General features: G+C 42.0%; 1 protein-coding gene across 8 annotated transcripts in view; it reads left to right on the top strand.

Moving 5' to 3' along the window:
- OSBPL5 (oxysterol binding protein like 5) overlaps window positions 1-27,699 on the top strand; it is a 219,860-nt gene that overhangs the window by 92,451 nt on the left and 99,710 nt on the right. For all 8 annotated transcript variants that reach the window (XM_043548818.1, XM_043548817.1, XM_043548816.1 and 5 more), the window contains one exon: window positions 26,766-26,922. In XM_043548818.1, the coding sequence (XP_043404753.1) occupies window positions 26,766-26,922 (157 nt within the window). Of the gene's footprint in view, window positions 1-26,765; window positions 26,923-27,699 lie in introns of those variants that run through there.

Genomic DNA, 27,699 nt, shown 5'->3' with positions numbered 1-27,699 from the left:
ACAAAAACTGTATGTAGATCATGTCTTATGTCACGTCTACACGTACAGCGCTGCAGCATGTCTGGTGAAGAGCTCTCCCGTCGGTATAATAAAACCACCTCTGCGAACGGCAGAAGCTACGTCGGCAGGGGAAGCTGTCCTGCCAACATAGCACTGTGCACATGAACGCTTATGTTGATGTAACTTATGTTGCTCAGGGGGGTGGTTTATTCACACCCCTGAGCAACATAAGTTATGACATTTTGTAAGATGTGGGATGATTAATGGAGAAGAAAAGACAGGGCATTTGGACTACAATGCTGTCCTGTTGGGGATGCATTTTACTGTGTTGCTCATGGTATTGGGATCAGCTGATTGGTTTGTTGAAATAATTATAGTGAGTGGCTGGTGAGGAAAATAATGTTTACAGAACCTAATGGATTCCACTTGTTGAGTTAGTGACACCTCTATCCTATTTAATTCACATATGTACTTACTGTTACTATCATTTCAAGGCTGCATTTCTGGACCTGTCGTACCACATTTCTCTAAAACCTCAAGACAGGCAAAGTCATGGCTGAGCAATATGTTTTCACTTTCCAAACTGTAAACAAATTACTTTCCCACACACTCTGTATTGCACTCTCCCCATTAGAAATACTTCTTTACATGTGCTTACCAAGCTTTTTTCTTTCTCTCAACACCAGACCTTTTACAAATAATTATTTGTGCTCATTTCCATGTTCAGTTTGCATATTCAGATCTTGGATCTTCACAAATAAAGATCATTTTTGCTGTTGACGCGTGATGATGATATTTTCTAGACATTATGTATTTGTCATTCTATGTTACTTGGGGTGTAGTCTGATAGTCGGAGCAGGGTACTGGGAGTCAGAACTGCTCAAAGCCATTGACGTCAAGCAAGACAATTGTAGCTGGTTTGTAACCCTACAATCCAGCTCACTACAGCTCAGTGCATAAAAGAGTGAGTCTGGTCTCTGCTGCTTCCTCTGTGCTTCGGGGGGAAGTGATTTGTTGCAGCTCGTTTGCTGGTTCAGATAACTTTCCCCTCTGCACTGGCTCCAGTGCACAGTCTGGCAGTTGAGGGATGGAGCTATGGTTCTGCCCACCATCTTTTTGAGGATGGGAGTAGCACTGGCAGGCTGGTGGGTGCTGCTCTCCCTCCTTGCAGCTTCTGGTAATGTGGGTGGCCCATGCGAGCAGTAAAGGAGTCCCTTATGTTCCTTGATCTGCCCCTTACATGCAGTTGAATTCACAATCTGGACCCATAAAATGGGATTTTCAAAAGTGGATAGTGTTGGCCTAACTCTGCTTCCTTTAAATCAGTTGGAGCAGAGTAGAACAGTGGGGGAGGCATTTTTGGAAATCTCACTCTTAATCCCTCATTGCTGCAGTTTATCAATTTGTAAAATGGATATTATAGCAATAATACTTACCTAAATCCCATCATTAATGTCTGTAAAAGCACAGAGGAAAGGGCCAATTAGTGCAAAGCACCGCCATTATTGTTACAATACATGCTACAATGTATCCAGAGCTTTCCTTAAGGATAAGAGTCGACTGCATTATTATTCTCGCTGAGAAAGGCACTGAATGAAGAGTTGTAATCTAGAGGAAGAGGTTAAAATTAAAGTATCTTCTTGTTCAGCTTTCTCTGGCTTCACCCACGCTATCAGCACAATGGACTCACTACTTCTTTGGTGTGCATGTGTACTGCTGCCCTCTGCTGAATGGAATCAGGCCTGTTTAGGTATCGGAGGCTATTATAACCACAGGAATAGGGCAGGGACTGCTATTTATTGTCTACTTGTACAGTGACTAGCACAATCGCTGAAACCAAGTTCTTTGTTATGGGTTTTTGTAAGAACAATACTTAGAGGCATTTGATATGGCATAGTGGACAGAGCACTGGACTAGTACTCAGGAGACATGAATTCTGTACCTGCCACCAACTACTGCGATGGGAATGATAAATAATTAAGGGAGATTCTTTTAGCTCTGGTAGTAGAAGTCTGTGTTTATGCCAGATGTATGCAGAGTAGACGGTATGTACATAGCCATGGAATGTTAGCGATTAAATCTATGTTCCCACAGACTCTTGGTTAGACCCTCTGCCACTCTGAATATGATTATGGTCTGTGGGGATTGCCTCACACCAGGGTTATTTATTCTTCCGTTCCTTCCCTTTTCTCTCCAAAACCCATCAAGTCTTTTTTTAGTCTTTGTGCCTATAAATACATACATATGTGTGTGTGTGTGTACTGTATATAAATGGGGTGTACTATAGTCTGATAGTCATGTGCTCCTCTGATTGAGAAATTGGCATAGGGGGCATAGAGCACGCTATGCTGGATGAGCCAGGGATTCCTCCCAGAAACTCTAAATTGTGCTGGGTTTGGAACTGGTAAACAACAGCATCTTTAGGGTCTGCTTTTGTAATATAGACCAAATTGTCCCCAGAATGAATTGTCAGCTTCACCCTCCCCTGCCCCTGTTAGAACATTATAGATCTTTTTGGTATGGTTCCCTTTTGGTCCAGATTATTTGAGTTTGACTGTAATGGCTCAATCCTCAGATGGTGTAAATCAGCAAAGCTCTGTTGGAGTTCTTGGAGCTCTTCCAGTTTACACCAGTTGAGGATCTAGCCTTAGATCACTGTTGTTATATTCATTTGATGTGCTTTGTTCCTGCTGAAAGTGATAGTGCAGCAGCTACAACCGTCCCCTATTTTGTAATCTTAATGTCCTTTTCCTGCAATAGAAAAAAGATTAGGCAGGCAACCCACACAGTGGCTGTTCTCTGACTCCACTTCAAACTGTCAGTCATCTTTCACCAGTTCCCCCTACTGCTTCCTCTTCACTGTGGAGATAATGGAAGAGTTTCCTGTGAGCTCATATCTCTTTTTGATAAATTGCTGTGATGTGTATTGAAAAGCATTGTCTGGCTGCTCTTATGTTGTGGTAAAGGAATTCTGTAACTGTCTGCATTGTGTTTTGCTTCCTTTCAACCAGAGTATAGCTGAATGGGTCAGGACCAGATCCTTGGTTGTGCCAAGGCTCTACTCAGCACAGCTGAGGAAGTTTGGGAGGCAAAGATAATTTAAAAAAGAAAAGTCTTTGTATTTTTCCTAGACCCTGGAGGTGATGGAGGCTAATCTGTCCCATGGCATAAATTATGACCTGCTACAGTGGCCCCTACAAGCCTCTTGGGGATTGTAGGAGCACAGCACGATCCAGCTACACTCTTTGCCTCCACTGGCATGTGCCCCTCTGATTGTGGAAGTTGCATAGGTGACATAGAGCATGCTATGCTGGATAAGCCAAGGATTCCTGCAGAGAATCCTCAACTGCCCGCATAGGGAAGCTCTATGGTTCCTACACCCAAAGATTCCATGCTGTAGGGTTTGGATGGTTGCAAAGTTTGATACTATTCAGTTTTTTTGCTTAAATCCTTCCTTTTAATTACATAAAAATCCTGGGCCAGTATAGCTCGACTCTAATCTTTAAAGTGATATTAAAGATCCTCCCACTAAATCTAGCACTGCTTTCAGCTTTGTATTTTTTGTAAAGAGTTGTATTACCATCTTTCTGCCTGCGAGTCTGGGGGCCAGATCCTGCTCTTGCTTACATTGGTGTCAGTCAGGAGTAACTCCACTGAAGCCCATATAGTTACCCCAGTATAAGAGTGGTGTAAGTGAGAACCTGATCCAGGCCCTAGGTAGCGGATGTTTCCAGATAATAACCACTGAAATATATTGATACTGTTAACAAGAGAGTTTGTAATCTGTGCAGAGCATATTTAAATCACTTGAGGACCTTCCTTTCTCATCTAAATGAATTCAGCAGCAAAATGTTCAGTGCATTATAATTCCATTATTTCTGTGATCCTCCCAGGCTTTTGCTTATGGTTGATAAGTAACACAATGACTTATCTCACCCAGCTCCATGAAAGTAGCAGCCTGCCAGCAGGCGCACAAGGATGAATGCTCACAGGATGCTCTCCTGGAAGTAACTGAGAGACAGCAGTAGTACTATTGTAGTAACTATTTGGATAGCTAGAAAACTCGCTGTGCTCTCAGCAAAGTCAAGTGTGTGTGCGAGCTGTGATCATTATGGGTGAGGTTCACCCTCCTGCGCCAGGTTCTCTACTCCTGGAAATCTCCTTTTAGCCCTCCCTGAGGAGTAGAGGGAGAAATCAGCACAGAGGGAGTCTTCCCCGAGCTCTGACTGCTGCATAGCTGAGATTTGGATCTGCTCTGAATAGGCTGGTGTGGAAGCAGTGATTGAGTGGGCACGGGGAGGGGCCAATACATCCAAGTTTATGTAGATCCTTGCAGCAGCCTCAAAACCCTGGATCAGAAGCCAAGTGCCATATGCTGCAGAGGGGCTGTACTGGAGGCTGAGGATTCCAGCCCCCGACCCCTGCAGAATTCCATGCACAGAGCCCAATTCCTCTGGATTTGAGTAATACAGGATGAATTCCACCCTAAATGTGCTTTGCAGGTTGTAACTGCTTTTCTCCCCTAGAAAATGTCATTTTTAAATCTGGAACTGAAACAACAGCAGTGTGGTTCTTTAGCCACTGGGATGGGAAAACGTGATGCTTTAGTGAGGCTTATAAAAAATATATATGTACGTGTTTATCTCCATTTGAATCTGATGGATGGTCACCACTTCAAAGTAAGTGTAGTTGGCATGCTAGACATAAACTACTACTTCACAAGGGGTGCTTGTATACAACAGACTCCAGAAATCTGAGACTCTAAATCAGGGACTTATAAGGATCTCTTCAAAAATAGATGCACTTCCTTAAAATGTATTTGGCCTGGCTTATCCATCCCTCCCTGTTAAGACCCCTGACGTTTAGATTGCCTGTTTGAATATAAAAGAGGAGACAAGAAAGCAAGAGACTAGAATTCTCCCCACCATTGGAACAGCTTACCAAGAGGCCTGGTGGATTCTCTATCACCTGGAATTTCTAAAACAAAGGTTGAAGGTCTTCCTAAATGAGTTACTCTAGTTCAATCACAATTTATTTGGCTTGATATAGGAACTACTAGTTGAAATTCTATGGCCTGTATTTGCAGGAGGTCAGACTAGACTTAGACTATATGCTCCTTGGGGCAGGGACCATGTTTTTGTTCTGTGTTTGTACAGCACCTAGCACAATGGAGGGGCCTGATTCATGACTGGGGCTTCTATATATATATAATATAAAAATAATAATGAACAACTAGAAAATCTAGAGGTGATCATAGTGGTCCCTTCTGGCCACAAAATCTATGAAATAACTCATCATTGATGGAGAAATGGTCTGAAGTAAATAGGGTGAAATTCAATAAGGACAAATGCAAAGTACCCCACTTAGGAAGGAACAATCAGTTGCACACATACAAAATGGGAAATGACTGCCTAGGAAGGAGTACTGTGGAAAGGGATCTGGGAGTCATAGTGGATCACAAGCTAAATATGAGTGAACAGTGTAACACTGTTGCAAAAAAAAGCGAACATGATTCTGGGATGTATTAGCAGGAGTGTTGTAAGCAAGGCACAAGAAGTAATTCTTATGTTCTCCTCCACGCTGATTAGGCCTCAACTGGCGTACTGTGTCCAGTTGTGGGCACCACATTTCAGGAAAGATGTGGACAAATTGGAGAAAGTTCAGAGAACAGCATCAAAAATTATTAAAGGTCTAGAAAACATGACCTATGAGGGAAGATTGAAAAAAATGGGGTTGTTTAGTCTGGAGAAGAGAAGACTGAGAGGGGACATGATAACAGTTTTCACATACCTAAAAGGTTGTTACAAGGAGGAGGGAGAAGAACTGTTCTTCTTAACCTATGAGGATAGGAAAAGAAGCAATGGGCTTAAATTGCAGCAAGGGCAGTTTAGGTTGGACATTAGGAAAAACTTCCTGTCAGGGTGGTTAAGCACTGATAAATAATAAATAAGCACTGAATAAATTGCCTAGGAAGGTTGTGGAATCTCCATCTTGGAGATTTTTAAGAGCAGATTAGACAAACAGCTGTTTGGGATGGTCTAAGATAATACTTAGTCCTGCCATGAGTGCAGGGGACTGGACTAAATTGACCTCTCGAGGTCGCTTCCAGTCTTACGATTCTATGAAGCGAGGTGCATGGATGAAATATACAGGACATTTTGATGGGAGATTTATAATTAAAAATTTGCTGTTGTCTCAGCTGCTTTGACTTTGGTGTGGCAGGGAGTTCCTGAGAAGAAAACCTGGGGGAAAATACATCCACAAAAGATAACTTGCCATATTTTCAGATCAAGCCAAAGTCCCTGTGAATGATCTTGAATTGATCTATGCCCTGGGAAATTTTTGTGAGACTGCACAGCACTTGTACTCTCTTTTTTCAATGTTGTCCCCCTGATATTTTTAGCATTCCTGCTGTGTGTTTGCATTGTACTGCCGCCTTGCTGCCTTTGGGTCTGAACCTGCAAATTGTGAACGCCTTCAAATCCCAATGCAGTCAACAGGATTTGAGAGTTCACATCTGGCCTTTTCTGAATATAACTTGTTACAAGGGAAGAATGCTTTACAAATGACAACAACTAGGATGGTGCTAGGAAGACACTATTAAGCATGTAAACAGGTCTTAAAATGAGATTGGTATTTCCCAGTAATGGTGTGCTGGGAGCCTAGATTTGAGTGTTAGGGTTCTCTCCCCACTCTGAACTCTGGGGTACAGATGTGGGGACCTGCATGAAAGACCCCCTAAGCTTATTTCTACCAGCTTAGGTTAAAAACTCCCCAAGGCACAAATTCTCTCTTTTACCTTGGATTAGGTAACGCTGCCACCACCAAGTGATTTAGACAAACTCAGGGAAAGGACCACTTGATGTTCCTACTCCCCCCTAATATCCCCTCCAAGCCCCCACACCCCCTTTCCTGGGGAGGCTTGAGAATAAACAAGATGAGCACAGACCAACCTTGGGTTTTTTTAGAACATCAAAAAAAATCAGATTCTAAAAGAAACAGAACTTTATTAGAAAGAAAAAAGGTAAAAGAAGCACCTCTGTAAAATTAGAATGCAAGATAATCTTACAGGGCAATCAGATTCGAAAACAGAGGATTTCCCTCTGGTCCAAACTTTAAAGTTACAAAAAGAAAACCAGGAATACACCTCCCTCTCAGCAGAGAGAAAATCACAAGCCAAAACAAAAATAAGCTAACGCATTCCCTTGCTAGTACTTACTAATTCTAATGGAGTTGGATTACTTGCTTCCTTGATCTGTGTCCGGCAAGCACACAGAACAGACAGACCAAAACCTTTCTCTCCCCCCTAACCCCAGATTTGAAACTATCTTGTCCCCTTATTGGTCCTTTTGGTCAGGTGCCAGCCAGGTTACCTGAGCTTCTTAACCCTTTACAGGTAAAAGGATTTTGTGCCTCTGGCCAGGAGGGATTTTATAGTACTGTATACTGTATACCCTTCCTTTTATATTTATGACAGTCCACATCTGGCCTTTTCTGAATATAACTTGTTACAAGGGAAGAATGCTTTACAAACAACAACAACTAGGATGGTGCTAGGAAGACATTATTAAGCATGTAAACAGGTTTTAAAATGAGGTTGGTATTTCCCAGTAATGGTGTGCTAGGAGCCTAGATATGAGGCGTAATCTCTCCTATATTTAATTATATGAAAGCGAAGGTGGGTATTGCAGAGAGCCATGAGTGAGTTTTGCAGTACTCTGTTTTCATTAAATGCCATTAAAGCATAAAGTAGGATCCTTCCTTTAAGAGGGGATACTTTCTTATTATGTTGTTTAGATAACAATGTGTAGCGGTAATGATGTTGTTCATATGTTCTTTTAAAGAAAAATGCAAGGCAAAAATGACCCTGAAGTTTTGGGTTCTTTGAAAATGACATAATTGTGTGACCAAAGAAGCTAGTTCTGTTATGGGGTTAAGAGTTCAATGGGTTTAAGATAAGGCAACTTTGTTAATTTGTCATTCCTGGATTTAAAAAAAAAAATGTTTCCACATGACTTATGTATCCGCTATTTCCCAGCTAGCACTTGACCTATACTCATTATTAATCAGGGGCCCAGTCCTACTGGGGGCTTTGCTCATTCAACTTCCACAGAAGTCAGTGAGAATTGAAGAGCTACTAACAGAGGGCCTGAACCAGCAAACTCTTACTCGCTTGTGTAGTCCTACTGGCATGCAGTCTTGGGCCCAGAACTATGACCACAGAAAGAAAACTTCTAAACAAAGTCAATGAACAGATGGTACCAATCACCACTCTAAGGGCCTGCCAGCCACAACTCAGCCAAATAGGAGAGCATTTCCCACAAATGACGGAGCCCAATTCTGTTCTCAGTTGCTCTGTTGCAAATCTGCATTGATAGCAGTGGCGTTACTCCAGAGTTGTACCAGCGTGAATGAGAACAGAATTAGGCCCGCAAAAACCAGTCTTTTTGAGGAGATGAATGGATGGATGCATAGTCTATACTATGCAAACATAGACTATATCCAAGGCATTCAGTAAATCTGTGCAAAACCACAAGTGAAATGTCTTCTGAAATAAGCAACAATATCACAATCAAGATTTAAAATGCATTTCTCCTCTGAGAAGTGACCATGTGAAAATGGTATTGTGGATCCCAAATTTATTATCACTCAATGTTTGTCTCTCAATGATTTCCAGAGACAAATTCGGTTTGAAAATTAAAAGTATTTTTGCAAATTGGCAGACTCAACCTTGGCTGGGCTCTTTTCTTCCCATGCATCATCATCAGCACCAATAATAACTATTCTGAAGGCCAAATTCTTCCCTCAATGACATCTGTATCACACAGTTGTCTTCAATGGGTTTGCACTGGTGTTAAAATTCGAAACTTAGGCTATGTCTGCGCTGCAAGTGGAGGAGTAATTGCAGCTCGGGTCAGCATACCCATGCTAGCTTTAGTCTAGCTAACACAGCTGAAAATAGCAGTGAAGATGCCGGCTAGCAATGTGAATATGTAATCAGGATTATGAACAGGCTTTTACAACCTGCACTGGAGCCCATACCACTGTGTCTTCACTGCAACTTTTATCAGTTTTAGCTACATTAAAGCTAGTATGGGTAAGTTTACTGAAGGTACAACCATAACTCTGATTGCAGCGTAGCCATACCCTTAGTAAACAATTCTGTTGATGTTGCACATGGAGAAATAAACTCCAGCTCACTTTTTTAACGGCATTGGCCCTGCTGCAGAACAGGAACAACAATAAATAATAGGAACCCTCAAAAAATGTGTTATAGTTACCATGGGCCAGATTGTGGTAACTTCACTCACATTGAATAGTACCTTCCCTATGAGTTCTGTTCTAATCTGTATAGCTTCTTATACGACGGACATCCCGTTAAAGTCAACGGAGTACTTGAGGAGTAAGGTGCTATTCAGCATGAGTAAGCATATCATAGCCTGGCCCTAAATTAAGACGAGTGTGATACATTCAGAGAGCGTTTCTATACATTATAAGATCTCAATATATGTTTATGCAGTTGACAAGATGGGGCCCAAATTTCAGTTGGGGTACTACCATAATACAAATAATAAGATCTGTTCAGTAGGAAGGTCCCATTTTTATATAGTCAACTGCTCTTTAAAAGGGTTGCTGCTGAAAGACAGTGGATGCTACTGATAATTGTTAGTGGTATAACAAATGCAGGGCATTGGGGACTGTAAAAGAGGTAGTCTCCAATGGATGTGTATATTGAATCGTGGATAATTGTTGGAAGGGTCAGTGTGTCAAAAGTGGATGTAGTTTACCAGCTACCCAGCTCATTAATACTGTTAATCAGGTTTGGAAACTTGCTAATTATTCAATAAATCCACCCAAGATGAAAAGGGCAAAGCTAGACTAAATAGATATTGAGTGTCACATTTACAGCACATACTTCAAATAATAATTTCCCCGGTGGAAAGAATTATCAACAATGGTACTGACATTAAAAAAGTCAGATGGAAAAAAGGTTTTGACAAGACATTTTTTGAGTCGTGCATTCAGTGCTTTGCACTTTGGACCTGATCCTGTGCCCACGGAAATCATCAGTAAAGCGCCTATTTATTTAATTGGTGCAGGATCAAGCCCTTCAACTCTTAGGTCATTTTTATAGTCAGTTACTGATTTCAGAAAGCGCATATGGGGCTGAATCCTGCACTCATTGAAGTCAGTGGGAGTGTTGTCATTTACTTCAGTGGATGAAGGATCAGACCTGTAGTCATTATTTTGAATGGCCCATCTAACTTCATATGAGTCAGAATAGTATCTATCACTCTAAAGTAAACAATTGGCTATTTCCCATAATAGCAATGCAAGAGTAATGACCCTTTTTAAACAGAGTGCCTAAGGTCAGTTGCACTATCCATATGAATCCTTGTATTACACTTCAATGATGTTTTAATTTAAGAAAATAAAAAAGCAGAACACATGTTATTAGCCAAACAAGACAATAGAGGCGCAGATCCAGGTCCCGGGTGTTTGAGCCTCATCTGCCCTAATCAGTTAGCAGAGGTCTTAAGCTACTCTCAAGAACATTGCTGAAAAATAGTTTCAGGTAACACAGGCATAGGTGTGCATAGACACAATGTTATAAAAAGTGGTTGCTGAAAATTGCTCAAGACCAGGCCATCATTATCTAGTCTCAAGAATCGTTTACAATGACCATTTAATATAGATATTTCTCGTCTATGCTGGCCAGCATAACTATGTTACTAAAACCATTTTCAAGATTGTTTCTTCAAATGGGTTTAAAAAAGGTGATTAATTTTGCAATGTATCTAATGTCTTTCCCAGCGTCCCTTAGGATTCATCCCAAGTTAAACTGTATCTCTTTTAAAGCTGAACAATAATTCACAGTAAACAACTTATTCTAAACACTCGCCTCTTTTTTTTCTTGTTTGCAGAATACCCATAAGCAAAATATTTTTCTCAAATGTATTAGTTATTTAAATGTATTTGATTGATAGCTTTTCAAAAAAATTCTTTTTTGATGGGTAATAAATGTACTATATTGATCTGTATAGTTTGGTTGCGTTTGGCCATGTGAGTCACATGATGTGGTTTCTGTTCCTTGATTGCATGGACATGCTAGCTGTACCAGTACTGGAATTTGCCCTTTTTGAACATTTGTACCAGTAAACTCTATTGCAGAAAGCAAGGCTGGCAGGAGCATAAACATATTCAAAACAAATTCATTAAAAAAAAAAATCCAAAGATTATTTTTGTTATTCACCCAACTCTAATCCTTCAATAAATGCAGCCTTTCTTCTTTACCAGTGTTTTGCAAGTTCCAGCTAGGTTTTTAAGTGAATACATGTATCCGTATCCTAATACAGCATAAATAGATTCTTCAGAAGAATAAAATCTAATTCTTCCAGACATCTTAATTTGAAATAGCGTACAGTACAGATCTGATTATCCAAAAGTCTCACTGGACTCCTATAACTTTCACAGTCTCCGGGGTTCAGATAATTGAGCCCAACAAGCTTTGAAATCTATGTGCATGCTTCCCTAACCCTGAGTTTAGATTCCAGATCATACACGCCAGTTCACTCAGAAAGCAGATTTCCCCAAGGCCAGATAGCTCTGTATTCCATTGTTGTGGAATTTAGGGCTTCTTAAGAGTCACACTTCAACCTTGGGAGACTTATCTGACCTTTGGGTAACCAAGAGTTTCAGTTTAACTGGAGTCTGGATAATCTATGTTTGACTGAAATTAATATATTGGGCATGATTCACTGTTGACTATCGTCTTGCATAGTCATTTACAGGAATGCAAAGCTGGTGTTAACCTCTACCCTTCTTCATTTGTAGCACATTACACCCACTTACTTTGCACTAGGGCAAATAACTACACTAAGTGCGGTGCAACAGTGAATGAGTTTACTGCTGTTAAAAAAGCACCCCACACATTTATGCCTTACTGACACTTCCTGTCATAACCATATTACTGGAAACTGTTTTCAAGAACCCATAAAAGTGTGTAAAGTTGGAACAGACCGCTTGGGATCACATTTGCATTATTCATCCAATAGCATTATGGGTTTTCTTGGTTGTATGTGTTATTTTGGTGGTTCATATGTGGGGGCATTAGTAATTTGCATTTTGATTATTAAAATTGCATATATTTAAAGTAAAAGTCAAGTTAAGATCACGGGTTAACTTATGCCGAACAGTAGCCTATGGATAAGGGATGAGTGGAATGAAAAAATATTCAGATTCATGATTTATACTGAGAGTGGTTTGATTGTCAACATTTTTAGTTGTGTTCTGGTCAACATATAACACAGGAATAAAGAACTAAGGATCTGATTCAGGAAAGCAGTTAAGCACATGCTTAACATTAATCATGTTCTGGAACATAAAATTAAGCATATGCTGAAGTGCTTTCCTGAATCAGGGCCTGAAAGACATTAATAAAAAGCTCAATTGGCTGAAAATAAAATGAAGGATGTAGAAGAAAGATAATAGAGAAAGTTGTTACCAACATCAAGTGAAAGGTATCTATAAACCACCTCGCCATTCTGGAGTAGTTTGTTAGACAGGCTGTATTGTCAGTGATATTCTAAAGGGCAGAACCCTGCAGATGAACCCTTTTATGAGGAGAAGTGATTAAAGCAGATATACTAGCTTTAATTGTGATAATTGAGGTATGATTTCTGCAGTTAGCAAAAGGACAACCAGTAAAATTGCTAAGTCAGGAATGTGTCCCATAATGCAAGTGGAAAATGTAATGTGCTTTGTTAAATTAATGGGTTTCTGCACAACAATCAATTTACATGTTGAAAGGTCAGAGGAAATGAAAAAGTGGATGTAAAAGCCCTGGAGCATTCATTCCAATGACCCCTCCAAACCCAGCTCTAATTCTTAGAAAGGATAAGCAATAAACTCCCAGTGTAATGTTCACTGAGGAAATGGCAATAATTCAAGGCAAAACAAAGGATGATCATTTAGTTAACATTTACTGTAAATACATTAGATCCATTTAAAATAAGAACAGGAGTACTTGTGGCACCTTAGAGACTCACAAATTTATTAGAGCATAAGCTTTCGTGGCCTGCAGCCCACTTCATCGGTGAAGTGGGCTGTAGCCCACAAAAGCTTTTGCTCTAATAAATTTGTGAGTCTCTGAAGTGCCACAAGTACTCCTGTTCTTTTTGCTGATACAGACTAACACAGCTGCTACTCTGAAACCTGCCATTTAAAATAAGGTCCGCTGCGGTGTTCTTCATCCCTTTCATCCCACCCGCTTAAGGTCAGACTGTAATTAATACTTAAAATGGGATGCCACCTGGGCGGTCTTCAGTGAGATTCACTTTTGGCTGATTCTTCCAGATTTCTGTCATCACACTGATAAAACTGATTGCCTTAGGCTGCTGTCCTGGCCTAGTCAGGAACATGTTAAAGGAAATGTGCATAGGATTCATTCCTGATTTTGTTTTCATCAAACTATGTCCCCTGACGACACTACTTCAAGCCACTGGATCCCAGTTCTGCACAGGATGACTAGGGAGGTGTGTGGTACCAAGTGTCATAAGAGTAGCAGTTGTGAGAAGGTTATTTCTGTCCTCCTCTCTCTTCTTCCTCTTCCTGCTTCACATCATTAAAGCTGGATTTAAAATGTCTATGCTAAGGGAAAGAGGTCCAGGGAGTAAAAGTTGTCTGAATGAACAGAAAGTAGGACACAACAAGTGGAAAGACATAGCTTGAAAAGCAATACGTTTCCCAGCATGAAACCAGAAATAGTACTACTGATACAATGATAAATCAAAGGAAAGGGAAAGCTGTTCTGTCATCTAAAGCCGAGTCCCATATTGCTTTGGTATCAGTTTAGTGCCTACTAATAGTAAATGTTTATCCAATCCAAAGGTGATTCATAAGATGTTCTTCAGGGTCAAGCCATACTAGACATGAACAGTTTCCAAGTGGCTCTAGCCAATTATCTGATGACTGAGCTAATTCCCAAGGTATATGATACATCTTTAAAAAAACGAGTCCTCGTTACAACCTGAGCTGTAACATTGAGCCGGTTATACGTGAAAGTGGTCGGTCACATGTAATTACCATACAATTACATTGTGGTTTTGCTTTCTGATACTTGTAATTATCGCTAAAATTCATATATCTGCAAAGTTTATTACCTGAATGAAAATAATCTCAGTGTAAATACAATGGGCCAGATACTCAGGTGAGGCCAGTTGTCATGGAATGGAGCTATGCTGATTGACACCAACTGAGGGTCTGGTTTACTGTAATTAATTTACCTGGATTCTAGTAATATAATCTGTATTAAGAGGAACTCCTAAACTGTGATAACTTGTGAGGAAGGTAGTCCACTGCTGTTAGAAGAAGAGTGTTGATCAAAAGACAGTCTCAAAGATTCAATTTTCCTTGGCTGCTTATAAATCTTTCCACAGTTGGAATGACTCTGAACATCCTAGCTGGGAGAAACGGGTTTTACTTGTACAATCCAGTGTGTTGGTATGTGACAGTGTCACAGGGTGCATGGCTGGCCCCTCTTCTTTGGGGCCCAGTTGCCCTCCCAAATAAGTCCAGGGAGACTTCAGTTCTGTGCAACACCCGTGTCCTTTATTCTTTAAGCATTTTCCTACCACCAGTGTCCAACTATATACAATCCTTACAGGTTTCTCCCCTACTGCAGACTGGGTCAGTAACCAACTAGAGGGCGTCCACCTTCCTCCCTGACTGACCTCTCTCTCTCTGGCTGCCTCCCTCCTTCTGGCTCCTTCCCAGCCTTTGTAACTCCTGCCTATCAGGATGGCAGGGGTTGCCAATCGCCAGGCAGACAAAAGGCTTTTCAACCAGCCTCAATCTATCCCCCTTGGTTGGGGCTGGCATGGCAGGGGCTGATTAGGTGTGTTTGCAGCAGCACCCTGCCACAGACAGCAAATAGACAAATCTCACATATATGCAAGAGTTTAGATCCCAAGCTTGAAAAATCAAACAAGTTTCATCTCCTTGGTATGCATCTCATACTGTATGCAAGCTTAAGTGTCCAGATGGCATGTTCTGACTTGTACCCAACCTGCTGCAGCTTGTGTTGAAACTTGTTATAAAACTTTATTTGTTCAGGTCTCCAAAGTATGGTACAGGATCACAAAAGGCTATGTGTAATCTGCAATATGCTGGATTTCTTTTTTCTGCTATCAGGTGTGTACTTTGCCATATTTCCACCCAAACAGGTGGATTAATTGAGGAGAATTTGCCTGGGGAGGCAGAATTCACTGTACTACACCTTTCTTTTTATTGAGCTGTGATTAGGTGGACATTTCTCCAATTTTCTATCCTGTAGCTAGACATATATTTTAGGAATAGCATCCTGAAGTGGAATTCAGGGACATTTAACATTGGTCACACTGCTATAGCTGATGTAAATTGGCAAAGATCAATTAAAGTCATAATAGCTACGACGATTTACACCAGCTGGAGATATAGCTCACTGTTTTCTGGTTTGTGACTATTCTGAATCTTTATTCTGATGGGTCTATAATAGCAAAAATGCATAAGCTAACAATCTGCCCTGCTTTTTTGAACATGGAAATTTTGCCTCCTAGAGTTAATTGAATCAGGAAATGTCATCTTCTTTACATTTCATCTTCCTTTTCAATGCAGATTCTAGAGACTGAATATATAGTTTAATTTAATATCTGAGAAAATTTAATCACCAGAAAAAGAGAACATTGCTTGAAACAAGTCTTGAATAAAATCAAATACTCCCCTTTCACTAACGCAGTCAGGAAAGGCTATGCCAGACCTTTAATTAACTATTTATAGGGATGTGCATATTTCCAATCTATTTTAAACCCTGTAAATGACAGTAAGCAAACCAATCTACCCACCAGTTAGCACAAAGTATGGACAGCATAATGTCCGTGCAGTGTCTAGCTACTTGGTAATTACATATCAGCAACCCAGAAAGTGTGAAGACAGAGCTGCCTAGCTTGATGCTAAAAGCTGAAACCTTCTGCCATCTTCCTCCACAGGTGCAGAAGGCACCATGTGCATCACGGAGGGCTTCACTGCACATGCGTGTGCCATTGTTTATCTAGTATAAATATAGCAGTCATCCTGACCACCCAAAATGGGCCTGCTGTTCAGAGATGCTGAGCATTGACAGCTCCCATTCAGTTCAAGGGAAGCTGTGGGCATTCAGCACCTCTGAACAGCCTATGCAGTATTCTTACTTGTTTGCCTCTTCATTGGTTTGTACTCACTGGTGAACTTATTTATGGACTAAAGACAGCACCAGGCACACCAGGTCCTGTCATGTTCATTGCCTTCTATTTTATAAGAGTTTGGTTCAGTGGGTTTAGTTTGGTGACTGGGGTGTTTCCCCTTGTTCAAGCCCTGGACATTGGGAACCAGGTACACAGCTCCCATTAATTTTATGTTGACTCTCTTAAAGAGCTACTGACACCTAATGGGCAACCTTGAAAACTATTCTATTTAGGAGCAGTGCTGTCAATATTCTCTGTATTTCTCTTCCCTCATCTTTATGGTCAAGAACATGGTGGAAAGCTGGAGATTCATAGCTTCCAAGGCCAGAAGGGACTACTATGATCATCTAGTCTGGCCTTCTGTATAACAGAGACTACAGAACTTTCGCAAAACAATTCCTAGAATGTATTTTTTAGAAAAACCTCCAATCTTGGTTTAGAAATTGCCAGTGATAGAGAATCTACCATGACCTTTGGTAAATTGTTCTGCTGGTTAATTACCCTCATTGTCAAAAATTTACATAGTCTTTCCAGTCTGAATTTGTCTAGCTTCAACTTGCAGCCATTGGATCATGTTCTACCTTTCTTTGTTAGATTGAAGAGCCCATTATTAAATATTTGTTCCTATGTAGATATAGGCTGTAATCAAGTCACCCTTAACCTTCCTTTTGTTAAGCTAAATAGATTGAGCTCTTTGTCTAGCACGTGAAGGTGTTTTCTGATCCTTTAACCATTCTTGTGGCTCTTCTTTAAACCTTCTCCAGTGTATCAACATCCTTCTTGAATTGTGGGCAGCAGAACCGGACACAGTATTCCAGCAGTGGTCACACTAATGCCAAACAGAGAGGTAAAATAACCTCTCTGCTCTTCTTTGAGATTCCTCTATTTATGCATCCTAGGATCCCATTAGCTCTTTTGGCCACAGTTTTACATTGGGAGTTGATGTTCTGCTGATTATCCACCATGACCCACAAATCTTTTTCAGAGACACTGCTTCCCAGGATAGAGTCCACCATCGTGTAAGTATGGCCCATGTTCTTTGTTCTTAGATGTATGCATTTGCATTTAGCTATATTTAAATACATATTAGCTGCTTGCACAGAGTTTAACAAGTGATCCAGATCACTCTGTATCACTGACCTGTCCTCTTCATTATTTACTACTCTCCCAATTTTTGTGTCATCTGCAAACTTTTATCAGTGATGATTTTATGTTTTCTTGATAAAAAATGGCAAATGGCATAGGACCAAGAACTGATCCCTGTGGGACCCCGTTGGAAACACTCATGATTGATGACAATTCCCCATTTACAATGACATTTTGAGACCTATCAGTTAGCCAGTTTTTAACCCATTTAATTTCATATTTTATATTTAATTTTATATTGTTCTAGTTTTTTAATCAAATGTTGTGTGATACCAAGTCAAATGCCTTACAGAAATACAAGTATCCTACGTCAACAGTATTACTTTTATCAACCAAACTTGTAATCTCATAAAAAAAATCAAGTTAGATTTACAGGATCTATTTTTCATAAGCCCATGCTGATTTGCATTAATTACATTACTCCCTTTTAATGATTAATCAAGTCCTGTATCAGTTGCTCCATTATCTTGCTCAGGAGCTATGTCCGTCTGACAGGCCTATAGTTACTTGGGTCATTCTATTTACCGTTTTAAAAAATTGGTACAACATTAGCTTTCTTCCAGTCTTCTGGGATTTCCCCAGTGCTCGAAGACTTATTGAAAATCAACATTAATGGTCCAGCAAGCTATCAGCCAGCTCTTTTAAAATTCTTGGGTTCAAGTTATCTGGACCTGCTGATTTAAAAAGTTCTGACTTTAGTAGCTTCTGTTTAACATCCTCCAAAGATATTAGTAGAGTGGAAAAAGGGTTATCATCACCATCAGATGAGTCTATGTCATCTGTTATTTCCCCCAAATACAAAACAGAAATATTTATTGAACACTTCTGCCTTTTTTGTTTTATCATTATTGATAATTCTACCATTTCCAGCTCGTAATGGACAATGCCATTGTCAGGATTCTTTTTGTTCCCAATATATTTTAAAAACTCCTTTTTATTGTCCTTCACTCTGCTGGCCATAGATTTTTCCTTGTGTCCCTTTGCTTTCCTTATCAGTTTTATATAATTACTAACTTCTGATTTATATTAATTACTGTCAACTTCCCCTTTCTTCCATTGTTGCCTCTGCTTCCCCTCTAACTAGGTCGGTTTTTTAAACCAAGACAGCCCTTCTTCCTCAATTGTGGGGTTCTGATTTTTGGACATCTAGTATGGTGTTCTTAAATGATTCCCAATTATCATTCATATTTTTCTGAAAAATTCTTCCTAACAGCTGATTTGGCTCATAATTGTTTCCAGCTTTGTGAAATTAGCCCTAGTAAAGCACTGTGTGTGTGTGTGTGTGTGTGTCTTTATTCTGCTTACACATTTATAAATGTGATCAAGTCATGATCTCTTGTACCTAAGCTACCCATTAATTTTTAGTTCTGTGATCAGTTCCTCTTGACCTGTTAGGACAAGGCCTAATAAAGAATTTCCCCATGCTGGCTGCAACTTTTTATGAGTTAGGAAATTGTCATCTATAATGTTAACAAATTCCAAGGATGTTTTAAGTGGCCTGACCTACAAAATACGGTAGAGGGCTCTTTAATCTACCAAAGACCTGACAAGTTCCAATGTCTAGAAGCTAAAGCTGGATACATTAAGGCTAGAGATAGGGTGTAAATTTTAAGTGAGGATAATTAACCATTAGTAAAGCTTACCTAGACATGTGGTGGATTCTCCATCACTTGGAGTCGTTAAATCAAGTTTAGATGTCTTTCCAAAATATGTGCTGTAGTTCAACTAAAAGTTATGGGCTTGATGCAGGAATTACTGTGTTAAATTCTTCACCCTGTATTACACAAGCAATCAGGCTATGTTCATAAGGGTCCCATTTGGCCTTAAAATCTATTAATCTGATCTAGATTTTGAAACCAACTCTCCATATTTTCAAAACTAGGGGGTTGTTTCAGCTTGGAGCAAGCTCCAAAATACATATCTAGATCTGGGCTAGGATTTCAAAATAATTCAACTCCCCATAAAACCAATAGCAATCATGTAATGTTCAAATCCAAGGTGTTTGGTTCAGGCCCAAAAAACAAGAGTGCTCGTGCTTGGAAGTTCCCTTCTGATGTTGCATATTCTTCAGCTGAAATCCTAGGGCCAAATTCAGGCCCCAATTGATTTTTGGGTCCAGATGGTCATACATCAGTGCTGCAAAGGCAATATTAATATGAGCCTGTGTTCTGAATTGGTTACAGTCTAAACACAGCCCCCACTCCCATCTCATATAGATTATTCTGGACAGTGGCAGGAGTAAATTATATAAAACATGCCCAGTAAAGGACTGTGTGCGCTAATCGACATTGACCCATACCTCTTGGACCCAGGCCCTGCCCTATCTCAGGAGAGCAGCTGATTTAATTAGATTTTGGTCATCTGGAATGGTGGAAATCTCACAGAATCACTTGTTCTTGTGAAATTGCACCCACATCCAAATTCGAACCACAAAACTGGCCTCTTCCAATGTTGGATCTGACCTGGAACCAAAACAATAGAGGTGGGTTTAGTTTTGGAGATTGAAATCCAGCCACTCCCTTTGAAATTCAAAGGGCTTCACACCTGCCATTCCTCTTTTGACCCCTCTCAAGTAGCAATGGGTTTGGAATGTCATTTGTGGGAAGCAAAGTGAGTTCCATATGTGAAAGTTTCTCTCATGGGCAAAATCTGCTCTGGATCTCTGGGTGCTAAGCACCTCATACATGGAGCAACCAGTGCAATACTGCTGTTGGATGGGCAGAATTTGGGAACTCATGCAAGAGGCGCACATCCTGAGTTTCCTGTGCAGTTTTGAGGAGGAGTGAAAATGAGGCCTAGGGACAAATCAGTGGAAAGTTCCTGGCCAGAAGATCAGCAAAGATCAGATGACATGAATATTCCTCAGTTCTCCTTCCACACTGTGGCACTAGAGTAACAGAGCCTTATGCATTGTCCAGGATTTTCAAAAGCAGAAAGCTAAATTAGCCTCCTAAATTAGGGTTACCATATTTGAATATTCAAAAAAGAGGACACTCCACATTGGGGTGCTGTCAGCCCCGCCCACAGTCCACCCCCGCTCCGCCCCCACTCTGCCCCAGGTCCCGCCCCATCGCCGCTCGGCCCCGCCACCGCACCCCTCCTCACCCCCTGGCCCGCAGCTGGCTTGCTGAGTCACCCCTCAGTCCCCCAGCCACCGCTCGCTACCTGCGACTCACCTCCTCACTCCCCTGCCAGAAACCCCCATGCCTGCCCTGAGAACCTCCGCCTGCCGCTGGCTCACTGCCAGCCCCCTCACCCTCCCCGCCCACTGCTGGCTCCCTCGCCACTCGCCTCTTCATCCCCCACCCCCCCACTCGCCTACTCACCCCTCCTGCCGCTCGGCTCCTAGGATCGGGGCAGCCAAGGGTCTCCACAAGCGCAAGCTCTGTGGCTCCCATCGGCCGGGAAAAGAGCCAATGGGAGCTGCTGGAGTTGTGGAGTGGGGCTTGCAGGCGCCGGCAGCACGCAGAGAGCCCCCCGACCCGACCCTAGGAGGAGCCAGAGGGACCTGCTGGATGCTTCCTGGGAGCCGCCCCAGGTAAGCACCGCCGGGACTCCCCCCCTCGCCCCCCGGCAGGTCCCTCTGGCTCTTAGGGTCGGGTTGCGGGAGGGCTCTCTATGCGCTGCCAGAGCCTGCAAGCCCCCTCCGCGGCTCCGGCAACTCCCATCTAGGGTTACCATACGTCCCTATTTTCCCGGATGTTTTTAGATATTTAAAAATTCCTCCCAGATGGCGATTTAAGAACTAAAAAGCCGGACATGTCCGGGAAAATACGGACGTATGGTAACCCTATCCTAAATCCATATTTAGGCACCTAAATTAGGGCCTGATTTTCAAATGTGCTCAACACCCAGTAGTTCCCACTCAGGTCAGTTCTGAAAACATTGCCTCTGGTGCCTGCAAGTGTGTATTACCCAGAGGTCTCAGGAGCGCTATATAACTCTAGACAGAAACAGGCAGGAGAGCACATATGGACAGCTATAAAAATTACAAGTACATTATGTAATCCCAACTAGCTAAAGAAATTTGAATGACCCCAAACAATAAAGTGTTCACACACACACAAACACAAAATCGTTTCATGTGACTTTTCTACTGCATTGTGCACTGAGCTTGGGAATGGAGTAAAATTCTCTGCCTCTAGCAAGTTAAGTCTGCATATCTCAGCCCATTGCCGAGGAATCGTCATGGGAACCAAACTCTTCACATTCTTGAGAAATGAAATCTAGAGGTATTTTACACTACAATTAGACACCTATGGGTGGCCCGTGCAAGCTGACTGGATCTCACAGGACTTGGGCTAAGGGGCTGTTTAATTGCAGTGTAGACATTCAGGCTTTTGCTGCAATACGGGCTCTAGGATCCTGCAAGGTGGGAGGGTCCCAGAGCTCGGGTTGCAGCTCAAGCTTGAACATCTACACTACAATTAAACAGCCCCTTAGCCTGAGCTCTGCAAGCCTGAGTCAGGTGGCACAGGCCAGCGGCAGGTTTTTAATTGCAGTGTAGACATACTCTAAGAACCCAAGTCAACATCTGTCTTCTATACTATACCAAAAATAAGGAAGAAGTGAACCTGGTGCAGAGAGTTTCTACACCCTAGGGTCCAACACAGAAAAGATCCTGTCACCTGTCAAATTTAAGTTGCAATGATGGGGTCACTAAAAGGTAGATGGTGCATGAGGACAGATGCTTATCAGGATGAGGCTCAAGGGTGAAGTCTCAAATATAGCCAGGGACTACAGACTACACCCTTAAGAGCTTTATAAACCAACAGTGACAATGTGAAGCCAATCCATCACTTGAAAGGAGGCCAGCAGAGAGAATGCGTGGTGTGCGAATACGATCACGAGTTCAAACCAGTGGACAAATGTGTTGCTGCATTCTGAAGAAGTAGGCAATGGAGATGCTTTGCGTCAGGGAGCCCTATTTAGAGGGAATAACAGGAATCAATCTTCATGGTCACAAGGACATGTGTTGTTGTTGCAAGGTTATGATGTGATAAATAAAGGGTACAGCCTGTACAAATTGTACACTGGGGGAAACCTGTTAGTACACTGTCACCCAGTAGCTTCCCACAGCTGACAGGGACATGAATGGTCCTTGCTGCAAACAAGTCCCCTCAATAAGTATAAGGAAGAAAGAGAGAGTAACTTCATAATAATGAGAGTTTTTCTGTGGCTAAGTGATGCAAAATAATAAATGAAGAACACAGTAGTGTATAAAACATGTGCCCCATTGTCATCATAAATATGTAGATACGGTAGACAAATACTTTGAAAGTAAATGTTTTCCACCTGGCCTAAGCAAATACAGAAGAGTGCTCCTATTGGAGTCCGTAGGAGTTTTGCCATTGATTTCAATGGGAGCAGGCCCACAGCTCTAGAAATGAGTCTCTTGTGTTATTGCTGAGATGGAGCGATGCACATTCTCAGCTTTCTATTAAAAAATCAAAGAGAAATTCTGCAGTGAAAGGGACAAGTGATAAGAGACAGATGGAAAATAGAGTTAAAGCTTGTCACTTATTCCCTAGCCTTCTTTCCATTGGGTGGACATTATGTTTCTGAATGGTTTCTTGTAGCTCAGTTTGATAAAATTGGCCTGTCTGGGCCAATGTTATTTGGGGAGAAAATCCCAAGGGTTTGCTTTTGCTTGTGGCATCTTAAAAGCAATTCCAAAGGTGGAAAGTTCAGACAGCCTTTCTGGGAATGGAGACAGAAAATATCTCAGTGTGAGTATTCTAAAAAGAGTTATTTAAGCCCGTGTTATTTTTAAATATTTTTCCATGTGATAAGTGAATAGATGCATTTTCCTTTTCTTTTTATTTAAATTAACTTTGAATTTAATGTTACTCCCCAAATACTCTATAGTCAGAATTAGAAATTTACACAACAAATGGATCTGTCAGCATCCATACAATTATTCTCTCAATCTGAATGGGCCCCAAACTGAAACACTGGCTCAGCACTCTCTCAAACCTTTGGAGCAGTTTGGATCTGGACTTTGTGGCTCAGGTCCATCTAAGATTGAGCTGTTCTGTCTCCCAAAAGCAAATACTGGGACTGATTCTCCACTGTGTTCATGGATACCCGTGCAAAGTAGTCACAATGAAATGCTGCTACTGTGACTCCTTAGCATTTTACATCCGCTTTGCAGAAGGGTAAATAACAATAATATTTAGCAGTTTAGAGAACTTTGTATGCTCAAAGCATTGTACAGACCTTAATTCATCGTCTGTGAGGTAAATGAAGTTATCCCCATTTTACAGATGGGGAAACTAAAGGCAAGAAAGGTGAAGTGATCACAGAGTGAGTCAGGGGGAAAAGGTGGGATTAGAACTCAAGATCAACACTGAACTCATTGTTCTGGATGACACTGCCCTTGCTTCTGTAAAAATGCATATAATAGTGCAGTGGTTCTCAAAGCCGGTCTGCCGCTTGTTCAGGGAAAGCCCCTGCCGGGCCAAACCGGTTTGTTTACCTGCCGCGTCCACAGGTTCGGCCGACCGCGGCACCCACTGGCTGCGGTTCGCTGCTCCAGGCCAATGGGGGCTGCGGGAAGGGCAGCCAGCACGTCCCTTGGCCCGTGCTGCTTCCTGCAGCCCCCATTGGCCTGGAGCGGCAAACCACGGCCAGTGAGAGCCGCGATCGGCCGAACCTGCGGACGCGGGAGGTAAACAAACCAGTCCGGCCCCGGCAGGGGCTTTCCCTGAACAAGCGGTGGACTGGCTTTGAGAACCACTGTAATAGTGCATAGTAAATTTGGTTCACATGCCCTAAAATTGGTCCATGGGGAAGAAAGGAAACATCTTTCTTACTGTGACACTCCCCAGGATTGTGAGACACCTCGTCACCACCTGCCCTAAGTGTGAAGAAAGTCTGGTCTATGCATGAGTTCCCTTAAACCACCAGCCTCAGGCAACACAAGCACTGCCTTCCAGGCCTCACTCTCTCTACAGGGGAGCATTAGGCCCAACTCCTCCCTATGTTCCCTTTAGTGTCCAGCCCCGTACCCACTGAACTGGCACAGAATTACCAGGCCTGCTGCTCCCTGAAAGGAATAATACACCGCAATTTATTTCTTATCCCTTGGAACAAAGCTCTGTTAAACACACAGCTCTTAGATATATTTATAGTGCAAACAAGAATAAACTGATTATCAAAGACCAGGGGTTCAAATGACAGTGAGTATGAAGAGTGGAAGCAAATGGTAATGTATAAAGAAGATCACGCTTTCTAGAGATTAAACTTTAACTAACAAGTCCAGCTCGCTGTCTAAAGAAGCTTATCTCACCCAAAGTTTTCACCAGCATTTTCAACGAAGTCTGGATGAGACCCCCTTTTTCATGAAGCAAACTCACCCCGCTTACTTCCTAGCTGAAGGATGCCAGAGTGTCTTCTATGTCCACCAAATATACATGAGCAGACCTCTGATGTGCACGCCTTCCCCCCCTGCCCCGCCCCGGGCCCCTCCACTGTTTACTTCTTCCTGTGACCTTCCTCTCTTTGATGTTTTCACAAAATCCTTCATTAGCTTTCAGTTCAGACTGGTGAGAGAAGACCCATTGTGAACCGTACAATACCTAATTGACATGTAAACAGCGGGATAGATTAACATTTCTTGTCTGAAAGAAAACCCGTTTTTTACCTTTGCTGGTGACCAGTCCCTAGACACAGACTTTCAGAACGTAATTTTCAGTGTATATACATAGCTCCTTACATAACATCCTTACATGTGTTTTGCAATGGCAGTTATGACCCATGTGACACTGGCTTTTATTTGAGACCTCACATGACACTCTTTGGTGAACTAGGTTGTACATGCCAGACCCTTATGCACCCCCTCTGGTGCCCATTACCAGTTGGCACCAATAAATTCCTGGCTCACACTTACCTTTTGGCCATGTAAGTGCTATTTAACTCAAAAAACATTATTATTGTAATTGCTTCCTATATGGATCAACATAGCAGGTGCCAGAGACAGCCCTAGCAAAATACGAGAGGATGTTTTCTCACATTGTGCTAGATTCTTGCCCCCCACCCTGCCTGCTTTGTACTGCCTCAGTAGTGAAAAGCTCCCCTGAAGGGGCAGTTGAGGCTTCTCCTATCAGCGATGGAGTGGGGAGGGTTTCAGGTGCAGGGAGGCGGTTTTCCCAGTAGCAGGCTGGAGTGCACAGCATCCCCCATGACCCTCAGCCAGTCCAGTGGTCCATGTGGTATCACTTCAGCCAGTGTAATTTAAAGAGCCCCTAGGCTGCTTTAAATCATGCTGGGAGCTGTTTCCGCTGTGTTATCCTCAGCGGCACCAAGGAGCTGGCACATTATTACTTCACAGCATGAAGAGATGGGCAAACTTACAGGCCATTTTTCAGGAAACAGTGCCCTGAAATTCTAGTGGGTCTCCCCCAAGATCTCTTTCTCGTGCAATAATTCATCCTGTTAGAGAAAACATACTATGTATTCCCTTCTGCAAACCCTGAAGGCAAAGTTAACTCCCATCGCTGCTCATGAGAACTCTGCCGCCAGTTGCACATCAGAGGGAGAGTAAAGCCTAGAAATCAGGGCGATGATCATAATACCCCATTGTGATGGGTGAAAAAGAACTGCTTGTCAGAAAGGTATAAAAGAAACCTTTAATTCCAGTCAGGATAATCTGTGCTTCAGCTGCGCGGTGGTAGATAGCACAGCACTACCCAGCTTTTGTACTGAGGCGCAGGGAGGCTTTCAGGAAGATAAATGCTGTTCTGTAGCCCAACAGAGGGGCAGTGCTTACCCCTATTGGTCAAAAGTTGAAGCTGATCTAATGGCCATTAGAAAGAAAATGTGATGCTGTTCAAAGGTGCTGTATGAAGAAATCGGGCAGGAAGGACACTGCCTTTCCGGTGCTCGGTCCCTGTGCAGCTCAAGACACTCATATCAGCATCCTGGCAGTCTTCCTCTTTATACCCTAGACTGGACTCTGGTCTCAGTGAGTGCCGCCTAAAGCCAGAACCTGCTTTTTAAAAAAGGTAGCAAAGCAATTCAGTGTTCTGCTCTTGCTAGGTCCAGGAAGTAACTGTTACCTAGGAATTATCTTCAGAGCCTCGTAAAGGAATGGATGTTACACTGGCCGGATCCATGAACGGGAGTTTGTACCAGTGTCACTCCACTTCCCCACCGTTCATGAATGGCCAAGAGTCAGAAGAACAGGAATTTGGCTGTTCCTCCTAATATAGCAGTTTGTTTGCATAGCTCTCTGGCATTCTAAAAATGGCATCAGTGCTCTGCTTAGGTAGCTCTGAAGAAGCAGAGTCATCTGTCTGTGAAACTTTGGTTTCTTGTGTCTTGGCGTTAACTGTTATTATTTCTGTCCCTTCCTTTTAGAAAACCCCTACTGCTCATGCCATGAAGGAGGAGAATTTTCTTCGTCGCAGGTTCTCTCTCTGTCCTGCTTCTTCCACCCCTCAGAAAATTGATCCTCGCAAGCTGACACGGAATCTGTTCTTCGGAGCTGATAATGAGATCTATCCACTCAGCCCAGGTCAGTGCGTGCTACATGGCTTCAGAATGTGCCATATGCTGCTCTCAGCCTATCTTCAATCATCTCAAATCTCAGTGCAATGCATAAGCACAAACAAACAGTACCCCACTTACTGAACTAATCCTCTGGATGCGTGAGTGTAAGTGGATTTTATTAGCGCATCTGCAAGAAACAAAGAGAAACAGCTTTATATGGACGCATGAGCAGGAGATCAAACTCGTTCAGCAAAGGAGGCCCCCAATTCTATGAAGTATTGAGCGGTTCCTGCCAAATGCTACAAGCCTTCCGCTCCCATTGATTTAAGTGGGAATGAAGGACATTCACGCCTCAGAGATGAGGCTCAGAACTTGTTGAACACTGAATGGCCTAAAATTTAAGAAGTGATTTTGGGTATCTCTGTTTTGGGATGCCCAATTTGAGGAACCTAAAAAGGATCACCCTAAAAAGCAGATCCTTTTAAGGCATCACATGGGTACCCAAAAATTGAGGAACCCAATATTTCCAGCCCCTTTTGCAAATTGTGATTACTACTTTTAAGTCACTTGACCCTACAGTGCACAATAAATGTTACAAATGCAAATTCTCTTTCACCAATGTTCAAAAATATCTTCAACATTTTTCCTGGCAATATGCTCAGTTGCAGTAAGTATAACACCAGCTTCAAGAGTTCACAATACTTCCTTCAGGTTTAGTCTAAAATTGCTAGCAAACATCTGTTCTACAGGAAATGAAAGTCATGATTTTTTTTTGGTATTTGCTGTGTGTAATAAATACTCA

The sequence above is a fragment of the Chelonia mydas genome, chromosome 6 (assembly GCF_015237465.2).
Source record: "Chelonia mydas isolate rCheMyd1 chromosome 6, rCheMyd1.pri.v2, whole genome shotgun sequence".
In the NCBI taxonomy this organism is placed as follows: Eukaryota; Metazoa; Chordata; order Testudines; family Cheloniidae; genus Chelonia; species Chelonia mydas.
The sequence above is the reverse complement of the archived record's forward strand: the minus strand, read 5'-3'. Positions and strand labels throughout refer to the sequence as shown.